At 32.0% G+C, this 16,111-nt stretch overlaps 2 protein-coding genes and 1 non-coding gene across 4 annotated transcripts; 1 reads left to right on the plus strand and 2 right to left on the minus strand.

Annotated features, from left to right (window-relative positions):
* Positions 1-1,198: 1,198 nt before the first annotated feature.
* On the minus strand, positions 1,199-2,565 carry LOC140172898 (uncharacterized). Its single transcript, XM_025761636.3, has 2 exons — positions 2,431-2,565; positions 1,199-1,821 (listed from the first exon to the last, which is right to left on the minus strand). The coding sequence occupies exon 2, from the start codon at positions 1,775-1,777 to the stop codon at positions 1,592-1,594; it is 186 nt and encodes a 61-aa protein (XP_025617421.1). The 5' UTR covers positions 1,778-1,821; positions 2,431-2,565; the 3' UTR covers positions 1,199-1,591.
* A 1,403-nt stretch (positions 2,566-3,968) lies between these two features.
* On the minus strand, positions 3,969-8,714 carry LOC112709728 (probable fucosyltransferase 8). Its single transcript, XR_011866166.1, has 5 exons — positions 8,576-8,714; positions 7,479-7,805; positions 6,894-6,954; positions 5,058-5,954; positions 3,969-4,745 (listed from the first exon to the last, which is right to left on the minus strand). It is a non-coding gene; the product is annotated as a probable fucosyltransferase 8 (transcript).
* LOC112709730 (putative cyclic nucleotide-gated ion channel 7) lies at positions 8,690-15,831 on the plus strand. Of its 2 annotated transcripts, XM_025761638.3 has the most exons (8): positions 8,690-10,584; positions 10,959-11,119; positions 11,638-12,217; positions 12,356-12,568; positions 12,995-13,296; positions 13,712-13,823; positions 14,562-14,798; positions 14,923-15,831. In XM_025761638.3, the coding sequence occupies exons 2-8, from the start codon at positions 11,061-11,063 to the stop codon at positions 15,637-15,639; spliced, it is 2,220 nt and encodes a 739-aa protein (XP_025617423.1). In that variant the 5' UTR covers positions 8,690-10,584; positions 10,959-11,060; the 3' UTR covers positions 15,640-15,831. The 2 variants fall into 2 exon arrangements, with proteins under 2 accessions (XP_025617423.1, XP_072059879.1); XM_072203778.1 differs by lacking the exons at positions 8,690-10,584; positions 10,959-11,119 and adding an exon at positions 11,174-11,218.
* Positions 15,832-16,111: the final 280 nt, after the last annotated feature.

Raw genomic sequence — 16,111 nt, forward strand, 5'->3', positions numbered from 1 at the left:
CACCCCTTCATTTCCTTGACTTTCATCACCTTGTAACTTTATGCGAGTGATATCGGGGAATACTGCGGCATGAGATTAGTACTAGCAGAAAGATAAAGGCTAAAAACTACTAGATACAAATGAAGACAGATTTAAGATATTTTTGTCCTTGGCACTTTAGAAAAATATCTTCACACGTCACCATGAGTGACAAGCAGCATATGAATGGCATTCAAGAACCATCTAAAATTATACAATTAGAGGTTGGTAATTATTGAGAGATGGTTATGAAACTAGACAATTTTGTTCTCAAGTTTCCTTAATTCGTGCCTTCTTGAAACTTCATGCAAGTGATCCCCACATTCGAGTTCACACCGTCTTGAGACTTCATGCCGGCAATCCCGGAGGGAATTCCGTAACCCGTAACATAAGATTAATGCTTCAACAAATTTAAACCTGCAAGCTAGCTAGTGTTCGCCAACAGATTTTGGCCAAAATTATCACACACACTCGTATGGTTTAATTTTGATGCACTATCAAAAATAAAAAGTTTGAACAGGTGTTCAAGTTTGTCTTGCCAAATCATTTGAAGTGTTTTGAGTGAATCACCCAATACCTTGAAAATCTTATCAATAGAAATATGTGGTTGAATGGCAATGTGAGACTTGTACACTGAACTCATCAAAATTAAGTTCAAAATGAAAAGAAAAATGACATATTCAATTCTGATATTACTTTATGTTCTGTCTTTAGAATAGAGCCTCTAAATGCTTGAGGTATTTTTACATGCCACCACAAGTAAAAAGGAGATATCCTAATAACACTCTAAAGCTTAACTAAGAATGCACATCAATCAATGATCCTAGAGATGTTTGTAACTTAAATATTCAGCCACCATGTTTCCTTAATTCTTGCAGTCTTGTAAGTTCATGGGGATGATTTTAGAGGAAATTCCAAGTTGCTTTAAAAAATATATATATCTAAGCTCATTTGTTAGATGAAACAGGCAGACGACACATCTAATGGGAATGTTTATTAACATTACATAGATAGACACACCATGAGATAATGTGAATTATTACAACTATAGGTGCATCAACATAACTAAATATATAGTTAATATTATTCGCGCAAGTGTTTTATCTTGGTGTCAAAATTGTGCACCAACAATGGAACTGTATAATTAACAAGCCACAATAAGTTGATGACTATATCAAGATAGGTAAAGTACCATTAAAATTTATAGGCATAAAACTCCAGGTATACTACATAATTCTGACGACCTTAAAAACAGATTTCTTGCCCAGTCCCAAAATCTATTCAAGATTAATGAATGAGTATATTATACATTTCTTTAATTTGTAATTTCAATGTAAGATTCCAAACATGGGAGACAAAGGAAAGATAACATTTCCCATTAAAAAAAAGTGAAAAAAGCTCTTATAAATGCTAAGAAATCTCCTCTTAACACTCTTCCATTCATTTCGATATATCATATACTTTTGTTAACAAATTTATTTGACCCTATATATCATTGAGGAAAACAAAACAAAGAAGAGATTATCATCACAGCAATATGAACCTGATTCTGGAGTAGCGCCATATAGGGGAACTAATCGTAGTTATCATCATCAGAACCCTTCTTCTTAGGCTTGCGATATGTTTCCTCAACTTGCTTTGCCTTGTGCAAGGTAGTGTCAATTAGCTTGGTAATGTTAGGAACTTGATAATTTTGAGCCACATAAATGCCACAGACTGTCCCTGCTATGAATGAGAAGCAACTCCTGATTATGCCCATCAGTACAGGCTCGAGCAATTTCCTGCTGTTTAAATATCCAATATCTGCAAGAATCATGGCCAGAAATCGCCATATCAGACACAATGTCCAAAACAGACTCACTTTTGTTTTTCCAAAGTACATTTACACTAATAAAGCATACAATTCAATTCAGAAAAGAATCCCAAAATCTTTACAAAAAAAAAGTAAAGCCGTCGATTGCAACTCATGACACCATCTGAATTTTACCTACACGCTTCAATATTAGAGGTTCAAATCCTGAAGTTGCTTGGTGAGATTTTCACATTATAATCACCTATTACCCCAAAATTTCATGATCATCTTTGCAAACCAAGATAATAATATTTGTTTTTTTTTAAATAAAGTGTATTTAGACAATGTCTATACTATATACACCAAATCACAAATACAATGTCCAGAATCTTAGCCCTGTGTAAAACAGAATACAGAAGAGATGCTCTTTGAATCCCTATCTTCTCAAATAACCCTTCCATTTGCATAAATTGAAATGATTTATCAAGCATGAAAAGTATGAAATTCGACTGTACTAGAACATCTTTTTCTTTTCAACTTCCACTCAATCCCAAAAATAAGAAAAATTATACTGTACAATGACTGAAAAAACAAAACAAGGAGCAAAGAAAAAACCGTACCGTATCTGAGGATATTGAGTTGAATTTGAAAACTTGGGCGAAATTCCGAAACCCTAAACGCGATGAAGGGAAGAAAGATAGTGACGGAAAACTTATGCACCGCCCTGTGAATCCCTGAGTGAATCTCTGATAGTCTGATTTGATTTTCAACTTGTTTCCAAACGCACCGTTTTAATCGTGTAACGGTCAAAGGTCAAAACTATTTTTGCTTACGGCCCACGTTACTACTATACACGTGGCCAAGTTTGGTTCATGGTGTGCAACTTATCGAGGGTGCACTATAATACCTTCTCTCTGCTTGACCACCCATGTTCCATCAGCGTCAAGATCACTTTTTCTTTTATTTATTTATTTTTTTATGAATTATATCTTTAATTATGGAAATACAATATATTTTATGATTAGTGGTTTATATTGCAGACTTAAAATTCAAGTACAATCAACTTTTTAATAGATGAAAGTTATTAAATAATTGTGAGTTGTTTTGATAAAGACGTCTAAAATATCTTTTTTTAAATATGTTTTTTAATAATTAAAATTTAACATATATAATCGATTAAAATGTGTTATTTTTATCAAAATTAGGTCAAATAAATTAATTTAACCGAAAAAATAATGAATCAAATCTTGAACTGATCTAAATTAATATTATTTTTGTTATAAAAAATAACTATAATACTTTTGTTACAGAAAATAACTAAAATACTCTTATTATATATATATAAAGAGTATTTTAATAGTATTGTAGTTATTTTTTATAACAAAAATAATATTAATTTAGATCAGTTCAAGATTTGATTCATTATTTTTCGGTCAAATTAATTTGTTTGGCCTAATTTTGACAAAAATAACACGTTTTAATCGATTATATATGTTAAATTTTAATTATTAATAAACATCTTAAAAAAAGACGTTATAAACGTCTTTATCTGAGTAACTCCTTAAACAATTTGATTGATTTAACTAAATTTTCAAACTGTCAATTATCAACTTTACCTAAAATTTACTACATATCAATTTTCACCTTTAATTATTCTATCAACCAATACTTGAGCTTTTTAGAAAAATTCTAATCGTCAACCGATTAAATAATAATCACAAAATTAACTAGACATCATAGCTTAACTTTAACCTTAAGGTAGCGTTTGGTGGAGAGACAGAGACGAAAAGACTGAGACTGAGAGACAAAGACTAAGAGACAGAGATTGAAATAAATATCAGTATTCTGTTTGGTGCAAAATGAGAGACAGAAATTGAAATAAGAATGAAACTCTAATTCAATGTGCACAAAGAATAAAATTGGAATTAATTAATTGAAATAAGGGTATTTTAGGTATAAAATGTTATTAAAGTTTCAATCTCCATCTTTAAAAATTTTAGTCCCCTATGTCCCTACTTTTTTGAGGTATTGAAATACCGAAATTTTGGAGACAGAGACAGAAATTTTAGTACCAATCTCTGAACCAACAAACATAATACTATCAGTCTCTCAATTTTTGTTTCAATACCTCAAAACAAACGCTACCTCAGAGACATTATTGGTTTATAATTCTTAAACCAAACTCAAAAATTAAAATATATAAAATGTACAATTCTCAATTGAAATACCAACAAAAGAAAAAAGGTAAATGAATATACACCTACAATACTACAAAAGAAGAAAACAAAATGAAACTACAACCTAGATAAGAAATTAAGAATTAATGAACTACACCATCACCCAGCTTCACTCCACGGTAATAATCCTTGCATTCAAACATACGTGGGAAAGAAGTAGCAAAATGTTCTTTGGGGTTCCCACTACACTGATGCTGAGGTGGAAAATGGTAACAAGGCTCAGGTGACAAGTCCCTAAGACAAGGTGGAAAATGTGTTTCATTACTTACCAGCCCATAAAGTAACCAAGGCTTCAAACCCCCAAAACCTTGAGCCACATACCCAAAAGTAGACAATGAAGAAGTCACCAACACATCACATAAACTTAGTAGATACATATCCACCAATGCCTTTATGTTATGCACATTATCATTAAACTTTTGCTTTTCTTCATGACTTGGTTGATAAACTCTTATTACTTCTCCGGTAATAGTTGGTCCTTTAAGGTACATACTTCTCAAATTTTCACCATATTCTGGATACAAAGATGCCACAAGCACAGCCTTTAGAGTATGGTTGTTTCTCCCCACCTTTGAAGCCGTCGTGCCGGCCGGATTTCGCGTATCGACCTCCGGAAGTATCTTGTTACTTGTAGCACAACTTAAAAGCAAGTCCATAACTGCTTGTTGAGGAGTGAAAGTGGGTCTAAACACTCTTATCTACAAATATTTTATCAGCAATATGTAAATATTTTTATAGTCTTAACTAATCTCGTATTTGTTACTATTATAAATAATGGTGGAAATTCAGGTGTAGTCGACTTCATGTGAAGTTGATAACTAAGAGCTGTTAGATAATTTGACTGAATTGACTAAATTTTCATCTAACGGCTCTCAACTATCAATTTCACGTGAAATTGACTGCACTTGAGTTTTCGCCATAAATAATACATTGAATAGTAAAAAAAATATATTTTATTCTTTTTTTCTTTATGCTTTTAGTAACAATTTTTTGAATCCGTCACTACTTACTTGTAGTCCAATCCTCTCGTCTGCTTTCGCCAAGTATGCATCATAGAATTTACTAATTTGTCCCCACGCCTGGTTCGAAGGGTGGAAAAGGTACCGGCCGACGTGGTGGAAAACGGCATCCTTTTCCGGGAACATCTTGTTCATATCATGACTAAAAGATGGAGTCATGAACAGAGAAGGCACAAAGTACTGATCTGATTGAACAATCAAGACAGTAACTTTCTTGAGAGCTTCTTGATTATGATCACAATGAAAAAAGATTTCAGGATCTTCTTTTGTATGTTGTAGATTAATAAACAGAACAGAAGGCAATAACAATTGATCCAATGTCAAGTTTGTCCACCTTAGCTAACACTACACTTTGATATGTCTCAATATTCTCATGGTTCCAAAAGGGTGAGTTCTTAGGCAAAATCCAAGTTGACCCATGAAATGGTTCACAGAATAGGCCATTCATATCTGCTTCAAATCTTACCAACAGAACTCTGTCTGTGAGGACGGCGAAGAGGAAGGCGGCGGCGATGCTAATCATTCGATTTCCCAGTCCATTTGCAGGTGTCCATACAAGATATTTGCACTTTGCAGCATCAACATTATCATTGTGATGATGATGATGATGTGTTTTAGAACTTGGGGTTGTTATTTTTTGCATGGATATTTTGTAAGCTCTAGAGTTTGGTCCACATCTTTTGTGAAATTCTTCATAGTTTCTGAGTTTAGATATCAAATATGGAGATGGCTTGTGATTAGAAGGTTTGCGGTATAAATGGGATTGATACCTGCTTAGGCATGTTGATTCATCAAATCCAGAAGCTAAAAGTCCATCAAGAAATTTGTCATGTGTGGTTGAATTTTTTGAATCATTTGTTGAAAGTTTCTGTGTGTTATTTTTTGGCCCTGAAAAATTAGAGAACAATAATATCATCAATTCCGCTACCTTACCAACAATATTTCTATCAACTTCTGCCAACTCTTGTTTATGATTGTGTTTAATTGTGGATGTGTCTAATAAAAATGTTTTTTTTATGGTTGTGTTTAATGAAAGTGTCTTTATATATGTATTTCTTGGATGTGTCTCTTTAATCTTTATACATGTGTTTAAAATATAATAATTAATTATTGTTGGTAATAAGTTAGCAGATAATATATTGGTACCGTATACTTTTTCAAATATCATATATAAGTATAAGAAGTATTTAGACATTATTTGTAACACTTCTTAAAAATGATTTATTATTAGAAGTAATAAATAAAATAATAAATTATGAGTTTTAATTTAAAATAAAGAATTAAAATTTGCTTAATTAACGAGTGTAATATTTATTTAATAAAAAAATTACAAATGAGTGTTAATTTTTGAGACAAAAATATAAATATAGCAAAATAAAAATTATTTAATTGTAAGAATATAAATAGAGATTGAAAATTTTAATATTTTTGTCTTTTTCTTTATCTATTTGTTTTGTCTTGGAGATAAAATGCCATTACAAGTTTTTTTTTTTTTAAAAAGAAGAGTTTATTCTAAAATTCATGTACAACTTAGTTTGGTACTTTAATTTTTATAATTAAGTTACTACTATTCCATTTACTTACTGTGAATATCAAATAAGAGCACTTATTATAAATCTCGTAAATCATAAATTATTTCTCGATTTTTAAATTTTTGCCTTATCTAATCTGTACCATAGTTTTAACAAAATTTTATGTACTACATAATCATACCTCATAAGAACACAATATATAATAATGAACGAAAACTTAACGTTAATAAAAACGAAAAAACTTAAGTTGAAAAAAATAGGGAAAAAATAAATAAAAAAGAAGCATATAACTAACCTCCACCTGTTACTGTTCCTTGTGAAGCAGTGCAATTATTCTGAACTTTCCCTTGAGATACCTTAATTTAGCCATTAATTAAGTTTAGATTAGACTTTAGAATGAATTACACGTTAAAAATAAAAAAAAAGTATCATCAAAATTCCTAATTTAGTAATTTTAGAGAGTTTGATTTTGATTCACACACAACTTATTCAACCAATTTCATTTTTTAGATGGTTATTTTTTCCACCCGTAGTTATTTTTTTTAAGGCCAATCCTCAAATATCTAAAATTTTATCCAAAAATAAAAATGATATCAGAAATATAGGTTGAAATTATTGGGTTAAAATTAAGTTTTTTTATTAGTTAAAACTCTTTTTTCTGGCAAATATTAATCTATAAAAGATAAAACGAAATACATAAATATTTAGGAAATAATAGAGACCAAAATAAAATATCTTAAATTTTAAAATAATTTGACAAAAATTACAAAGAATTAAACAAAAAAAATATATAAATTTGGTAGAAATTTAAAACTTATTTAAACTAAAATCATATATAAAAATAACAAGAAGGACATTACAACTTTACAATGTTGCTTACCTCAATAGTATTATTCTTTTCTTCTCCTCCTTCTCCTAAGTTCTCATGTGTCATATTTTGGACTATTCCTCTTCCTTGCAATTCCATGCTATGATTATTATTATTATTATTATTATCATTCTGATATTTTCCTGCTAATAATACTTTTTGAAACCCCTCAAAAGGAAGAAAATTGTTTGAGATTTTGCACATTGAGGTAATTGTGATGAAAACCAAAGGAATAGCTATGAAAAGCACAAGGAGAAACTTTGAAACTTTTTTGTTACTCAACCCCATGTTGTCAATTGCATCATCAAGTATTTCCATGGCCCTTAAATTAGATATTTACTGCCAAAAATAATAATCAATCAAGATGCCAGAACAATAAGAATATATATTTTATTTGAAAAATGCTATTTGTACACCAAAATCAGCTAGCCACTAAAATCAACTACTAGTGTATTTGCGTATAAATACATGTGTAATTTAATTTATTTTCATAGCGTATTTGTATTTTAACATGTATTTTACATTAGTGGCTGACTTTGATGGCTGATTTTGGTGTACACGTAACATAACTCATTTTATTTAGTATTATTATTCTATTTGTAATTAAAAAAATCAAATAAAATCACTACATTTAGCATGGTTTATTTGTTAGATATATGATCATGATTATGTCATTATTCATTAATAAATAAAATAATCTTACCATTTTTATTATTATCATCATCATCATCATCCAATAAACAGAACATCATATAATTAATCTAGACTCTTGCAGCTTTAATCTGAGTATATCATTTCAATTCTGAATTATGTAAGGAATTTATTCGAAAAATAAACAAAGGGTATATAACTATATATCATGAATTATGCTATATCAACATGATTATGATTATTCAAAACTTAGGAATTTATCTACAGGATATTTATAAAGCTAAGTGAAACACATATGTTATATGATTCTAGCTCATAAGTGTGCTTCTCAATAAGATGATCCATCAAAAAAACATTTACAGAACAGAAGAATAAACAATAAAGAGATGGGAAAAAAGTCAACTCCTCAAACCAGATTAGTCCTAGTGATCATAATTAAAAAAAAAAAAGAAAAATACCTTGTGGGAGAAAATATTCAGGGATTCTGTACAGAGGCTCCACAAAGACAGTATTTTTTTGGGGGGTATAATCAGAGACAACCTTGTTAAAATACATAAGTTTCTAGATTCAGCTTTTTCTCTTTGTTTTTCCCCCTTTGAATAGGCTTAGCATAATTTGAGGCTAAGAAATTCAAATTGTGTGTTTTAAGAAGGAATCAATTAGTTTCTTGAAATGTTCATTGAGAATCATATCCTCACTAAAAAAGCCAAGACTATTAAGTATATCATATTATCAATACAAATAATCTAATTGATATTTATTTTATAATAAACAGAGGACTAATAATGTCTTAAAAAAAAGTTACATATCTATTTATGAAAAATCATCACAAAGATAATCAACTATTTTTGGAGTGGAACTTTACCTGTTTTGATAGGATTTATGATAAATAAAGAGTCGTTGATAAAAGTTATATGAAAATTCAAAAAATAACGAAAGTTTCATTAATCATTATTCAAAACTACATCATTTTTATATTCATGTGACAGTAAAAGAATACACACCAGTACACCACTGTAAATAACGAAATGCATGGACAACTTTATTTCGTTTCGCATTATCTATCGACGGAAAAATATATATGTCCATCATTTATTATCGTAGAAGACTTAATTAATATTAAAAAAAACTAATTAGTCCAAAATTAAAATTTTGAGAATATAATTGTTATTTTACTCCAAGAAAAATATAATAGGATTATGTGAGAATGAATACAAAAGATCCGACCATCAATCAACACAATAAAAAAAAAAGGAGATTTCTAATGATAAGAAAATAACAAAAATATTACATTCAGAAAGGATAAGGTTCTAGTGGCTATAAATTTTTCAACGTGTTTTTTGGTCTCATCGAAAATTTTTGGTGGTGATAGGATCATTCCTAATTTGCGAGATCCTTGATAGTTATACATTCTTTTTAATTTCATAATATATTTTTAATTTCAACATGAATATATGTGATACATTGATAACAAACAAATAATAGTAACTGATTTATGAAAAATATACCTTTTTCATATAAAACTATGAGCAATATACTATACATTTTGAAGTCTCTACATCTAAGGAGATCTTTTCTACTAGTAAGTTATTATATAAAAGTCAGGATCGGATATGGTTTTAATTTCTGTATGATTATATACATATTTTCTTTAAATAATATGTGTAGATTTTTACAATTCCGAATAAAGTTGCACAAACAGGTTTACACACAGATTAATTGAGGAGATAATATTCAATTTAATCCATCAACTTGTATGAGTTTTAATTTAGTCTCTGAAGTTTCAATTGCCTCTATTTAGTCTTTAAACTTTGCGAATGTGACTCACATTAATCTATAAGCTAATTTTCGATACAAAAACGTTAACGGAACGCTGATGTGGACAACCAAATATCACGTTGATTCTATAAAACGACGTCATTTTTATTTTGACACTTTTAATAGTCTAAAAAAAATATCGTAAGTAGTATTTATTGAAACTTTTTTTCCTAAAATAAGTGTTCTGACGCCGTTTTTGAACTATTTAAGCGTCAAAACCAAAACGATATCATTTTACAAGTTTCAGTATGACATTTGGTTGTCCATGTCAGGGTTTTATTAACGTTTTTGTGGCGGAAATTGTCCCAAGGACTAAGGTGAATCACATTTATAAAGTTTGCGAACTAAAGAAAGACAATTGTGATATCATGAGTAAAATAGCAAGAAGACTTGAGTGATATCTGAAAAATAAATAAATAGTACAGCACGTGTGAAGGTTGTGATGGCATGCATGCATGGCGGGGACAATAATCCTAACTACCATAACGGTCTAAACTACCTAAATCTACTCCAAAAACCAAACCAGACCACCTTAATTCCAATTCCTTTATCATCACAAACAAAAACATTCTTTTCTTTATTCATCAATCTGCATCTTATGTCATTGCTCTCTTGATTCTTCAAATCAAAGCCTTAAAAATTCTGAGCAGTAAGTCTTCCTCTATTTTTTTAACCTTCCTAATTTAATGTTGTTTCAATTGTGCATTTCAACATTGTATTTACATGATTATGTATACCTCTCCTTTAATATGAACATGGAAATTAGGGATCTTTGAAGGGAAAAAATAAAATAAAATTAAACAATCATTCTTAGAAATTAGCATTATGATGATCAAATCAATAAGAACACAACACAATGAACATTAGATAAGTTTCAAGCCTTGGATGAATAAGCAATTACATTGTTTCCTAAGGATCATTTGTCACCCTTTTTTTTTCATAATTAATTTTTCTTTGAATTAAATAAAAAAGTTTTTCCAACATGTTTGGCTTCCTTTTTTTTTTTTCTCTTTCTCTCTGCAGTGCAGGAAATGGGATACTAAACTTCCTGGTATAATAACAAGACAAGAAACTGCTAGGAAGATCACCAATTCCTGGCGGGGGTATCTATGTAATTTCCTCAAAATGTTTGACACTGGTTACAAGTCACAGTATATTGGAGGCCAGAGGGAGAAGTTTGTAAGGTACACAAATTCTTATACAAAATAAAGATACAATTGCTTCAAATGTTCACAAGTGGTACTTACATAAAAGTTTCATGATTATCATGGTTATGAAATAAGGTAAATATTGAGAGTAGACTATTATTATGGTCCTGAAAAAAGTGATACAAAATAGTCTCATAGACTACGTTTAATTCTGAGAACAGGAAATTAAGAACAAGACACAAAAGACGAAGACACAAAAATTAGTGTTCTTATATTTTGTTTGGTGATAAACTAGAATTAATTGTGAAAGCCTAATTTACCTTATTTTTTCCGTACAAAAAATCTTGGAAGAAAAATATAATTATGAAAATTTGATAAAAATAATGAAAGAAAAAATAAAAAATAAGTTATATTTCTTGTTAGTGTCTCTGTGTCCTGTCACAAAATACATTAATTCAGTATCTCTGAATACAAGGTCTCTGTCCATAAAATCGGTTATGTGATGAATTCACTCAAAGGCCAATAATGAAGCTAACATAGAGTGTATAATGCAGGTTGGATGATCTTGATTCTAACATGTCATTCTCAGGCAGACCGAGTTTGATGGATAGGCTAAGATCGATCTTCCATGTTGGCGGCCGCGCAAGGAAGAATCCGTCACAATCCTTTAGGCTAGGAGTGAAGAAAGGATCAGCAGGACTCAGAACATTTGGAAGGTCACTGAAAACAGGTGTAACTACTTGGGCAGTGTTCCCTGAAGATCTCAAAGTTTCAGAGAAGAAAGTGTTTGATCCTCAAGACAAGCACCTTCTCCATTGGAACAAGTTCTTTGAGATCCTCTGCATTTTTTCAGTAGCTGTTGACCCTTTCTTCTTCTATCTCCCTTACTTCAACGTCAAGTCATTCTGCCTCGCCATAGATAGCACGCTGGCGAATTTTACAGCAGCATTGAGGACTGTATTGGATTTTATCTATCTCCTGCGCATAAGCTTTCAGTTCCGAACTGCTTATATCGCGCCTTCATCTCGTGTGTTTGGAAGAGGTGAACTTGTCATAGATCCTGCAAAGATTGCCAGTCGATATTTACAGCGATATTTCATTATCGACTTCATGTCTGTGTTTCCTGTGCCACAGGTTTGAAAACCATGCCTTTTGAATTGTCAAGGGCTACTGAACAAAACTTCTAACTTCAATACAAGTTGATGATGATTTTAGTTATATTTGAAAATTGCTTTGTCGATATGGTTCATTTTCTACATGTTCCTAATGCAGATTATAGTGTGGAAATATCTATACAAAACAAGACATTCAGAGGTATTGAGTACGAAAACGGCACTGTTGAGAACTGTGATCCTGCAATATTTTCCAAGATTTCTAAGGTTTCTTCCATTAGCATCGGAAGTTAAAAAGACAGCTGGTGTTTTTGCAGAAAATGCACTGCTTGGAGCCATTTACTATTTGATTTGGTTTATGCTAGCTAGTCATGTAAGTGCATGTTGCATGATTGAACCTTCTTATTATTCTTTAGGGTCCTCATTTGATCATCATGTGTACTTTTAATTAATTAGAGATGTCTTGTTTATAGCAAGAATCACCAAAAGTATCACCACTAATCTCTACTAGCCTACTAAATCAAGAATTTTTCACCATATAGAGGATAAAGTCGTCCACCAAGATTTGAAAATGATGAATTCATCTCTCACCATTCAAAAAATGGTGACAAATTAGTCCTTTCATACTAAATCCATCCATAAATCCAAGGATTCAACTCAAAAGTGCAACATTTCAACTGTTTATGAGAAAAAAAAGGTTTAGGATTTTATAAACTAAAAACATAGGCATAATGATTGATACATCGTAAACTGACAGTGTAAAAAGTTTTACTAAGAACATTCTTCTACTTTGTTCCAGATAACTGGCTCCGTTTGGTACTTACTTGCCATAGAACGCAATGACACATGTTGGAACAATGTTTGTCTTGAAGATAATAGATGTAATAGTCATTTCTTGTATTGTGGAAGTACCAATAAGCACATCCCAGGGTTTGATGCTTGGAAAAATGTCAGTGAGGATGTTCTTGTAAAGAAGTGCTTTGTTGATGGTGAGTTCAATTATGGAATCTTTGCTCAAGCAATCAAGAGTGGTATTGTTGCTTCTGTTGAAGTCTTTCCTAAGTTCTGTTACTGTTTATGGTGGGGCCTTCAAAATCTGAGGTAAATTGTTGCACTGCCTACACTATATAACTAGCAAAAGCAGTAGGCAATGACGAATTCAGAAAATTTAGATAGTATATATATGCGCCATCTTGGCACAAATTGTCCTGCATTAGTGGCTAACTCCGTGGTTGGAACCTATGATCTTGTTATCTTGGTGTAAGGCCAAAATGTAATAAATAATGGTGGATAAATATGCACTAACAATTGTATTATCTTAAAGATTTTCCAAATCTCAGTAGGGACTCCCCTGTAAAGTTAAAACAAGTAACCTAAGGGATATCCATATAGGCATAAGAAATCAAGGGAATGTCATATGTAATATAATTTAACATTGGAGAAAATCATTGCAATTTAAATATGCATTGGCAAATTTTGAACAAGCTTGAGCTTTCTTCTGTTTTGTGTTTGACAGTACAATTGGCCAAGGGCTTTCAACCAGCACCTACAGTAAAGAGGTGTGGTTTTCCATAGCAATAGCTGTTATGGGGCTCATCCTTTTCGCACTTCTGATTGGAAACATGCAGGTGAACAACACAGCAAGCACTATTGATATTCAATTTATTGAGGATGCTTATTGATATGCAAATTACATAAAACTAGTTTTCCTTGGAAAAGATACATGGCTTAAGTTTGATCTACTCCTGTTTTTACTCCTTTGTTTGACTTGATATGTTAAGACATTTGTATTATGTCATGAAAATTCGACAAAGTTTTATGTTAGCTGTCAAAGGCCTAGCACAACCCTCCTCTTTTATCCAGGCTTGGGATTGGGACCGGCTATGTAACATAGGCAGAGTTGGGTTTAGTAACTATTAGATGGTCTCTACAAACTTCGGTATTAGTTTCAAGTTTTTTATATGATTTAAGATTCTATATATCCTTGGTGTCTAATTCAAATTGGAGGAGTTTCAATTCCATGCACTTTCTTTGTTCCCTAGAAAATAGTTCACTATGGTTTTCATCATAGCCACCCTTGGACTCAGGTACTTCATCTTAGTTCATTCATATCACTCACAATAACCACAAACCTCATTCTATCATTCTATGTTTCTCTTCCATGTGAAATGACTGGAGCTGCAGTTTGTGTTTATTTGCTTAACTTAAACTGTTAGCAGATGATCTTTTGAAATGTTCAATAGATGAATCAAAACATCTTTATGCTTTAGGACACAAACATTTCATGTTCATGTCATAAAATCAAACGTACTTAAAAAAATTTGCATGGCAAGTTCTAATCTTTGTGTCATCATGGAAATGAACAGACATACCTTGACTCAATGTCGGTTCATCTTGACGAAATGAGGATCCAAAGACGTGATTCCGAGCTATGGATGCATCATCGCTCGCTTCCTCCAGAACTAAGGGAAAGAGTCAGACGCTATGATCAATACAAGTGGCTGAATACCCGAGGTGTGGACGAAGAGAGCTTGATGAAGAGCCTTCCAAAAGATTTAAGGAGAGACATCAAACGGCATCTTTGTTTGAATCTGGTTAAAAGGGTGAGTCTTAAGAATACTAACTTGTGCTTTCTGAGATATGTTATGTTATAAATAATTCAGAATCTAAGAATTTATCTTCATTTTCTCATTGGTCTTCCTATGCATGGGAAATATGTATATTCAGGTTCCACTCTTTGCTAACATGGAGGAACGCCTGCTCGATGCTATATGCGAGCGACTGAAACCTACTCTGTACACAGAGGGCACTGACATAGTTAGGGAAGGAGACCCTGTCAACGAGATGCTCTTCATCATCCGTGGACGCCTAGAGAGTGTCACCACAGATGGTGGAAGGAGTGGATTCTTTAACAGAGGGCTTCTCAAAGAAGGAGACTTCTGTGGTGAGGAGCTACTAACATGGGCACTAGATCCAAAAGCTGCAGCAAACTTGCCATCATCTACTAGGACAGTGAAGGCCATAAATGAGGTCGAGGCATTCGCATTGGAAGCCGAGGAGCTTAAGTTTGTCGCTTCGCAGTTTAGATACATTCATAGTAGGCAGGTTCAGCATACCTTCAGATTCTACTCACAGCAATGGAGGACATGGGCCGCAATCTACATTCAAGCCGCGTGGAGGAGGTATATGAGGAGGAAATACACCATGCAAAGAAGGCAGGAGGAAGAGTATTATTATGATTCTGATGACAGTGGTGGTGATTCTGCAAAGGCCTTGGTTAAACGTTCCTCAAGTTCATCTAGCTTTGCCACAACCATGTATGCTTCACGCTTTGCCGGGAATGTACTTCACGGTCATAGGCTTCGTGAAGCAGGTAGTTCCACTAGTCTAGGAAGAATTCAAAAACCATCTGAACCTGACTTCAGTCATTATGGTCCAAAGTGACCTCTATCTTTTTCTTTTCTGTTTGTAGAAATGAGGACCAATTGCAGTCTCTCAGTGTAAGACTTCTTGCATTTGTAAAGTGCTGTAAACATGTTAGTTAACAAAGTCTAGCATGTAAAATTTTGGCAAAAATTCTGCAACAATATATGCTTAGGCTTCCCTAGTATATCAGAGGAGAAACGTTACAACTAATATGGCAATATCAAGTTCTTGTCATAATTATAAACAAAGATAAAAAGTTTAAATGGTGATAGTCACAAGAAATGAAGACTATAGTATTGCTTGTGCAGATTGCATAAATACAATTACATTTCAAATCATCATCTATTTATTATGCATGTTAGCAAATCAAACTATGGGATTACATACTTAAATCCTCTCATGTTTGAAGCAAACACGATCTGGTTAGAGCAAACTTTTTTATTCTAAGTATGAGAGGATCCAAATCAATTCCGCAAGATAGAGAGATTAA

This window comes from Arachis hypogaea, chromosome 9 (genome assembly GCF_003086295.3).
Source record: "Arachis hypogaea cultivar Tifrunner chromosome 9, arahy.Tifrunner.gnm2.J5K5, whole genome shotgun sequence".
Classification (NCBI taxonomy): domain Eukaryota; kingdom Viridiplantae; phylum Streptophyta; class Magnoliopsida; order Fabales; family Fabaceae; genus Arachis; species Arachis hypogaea.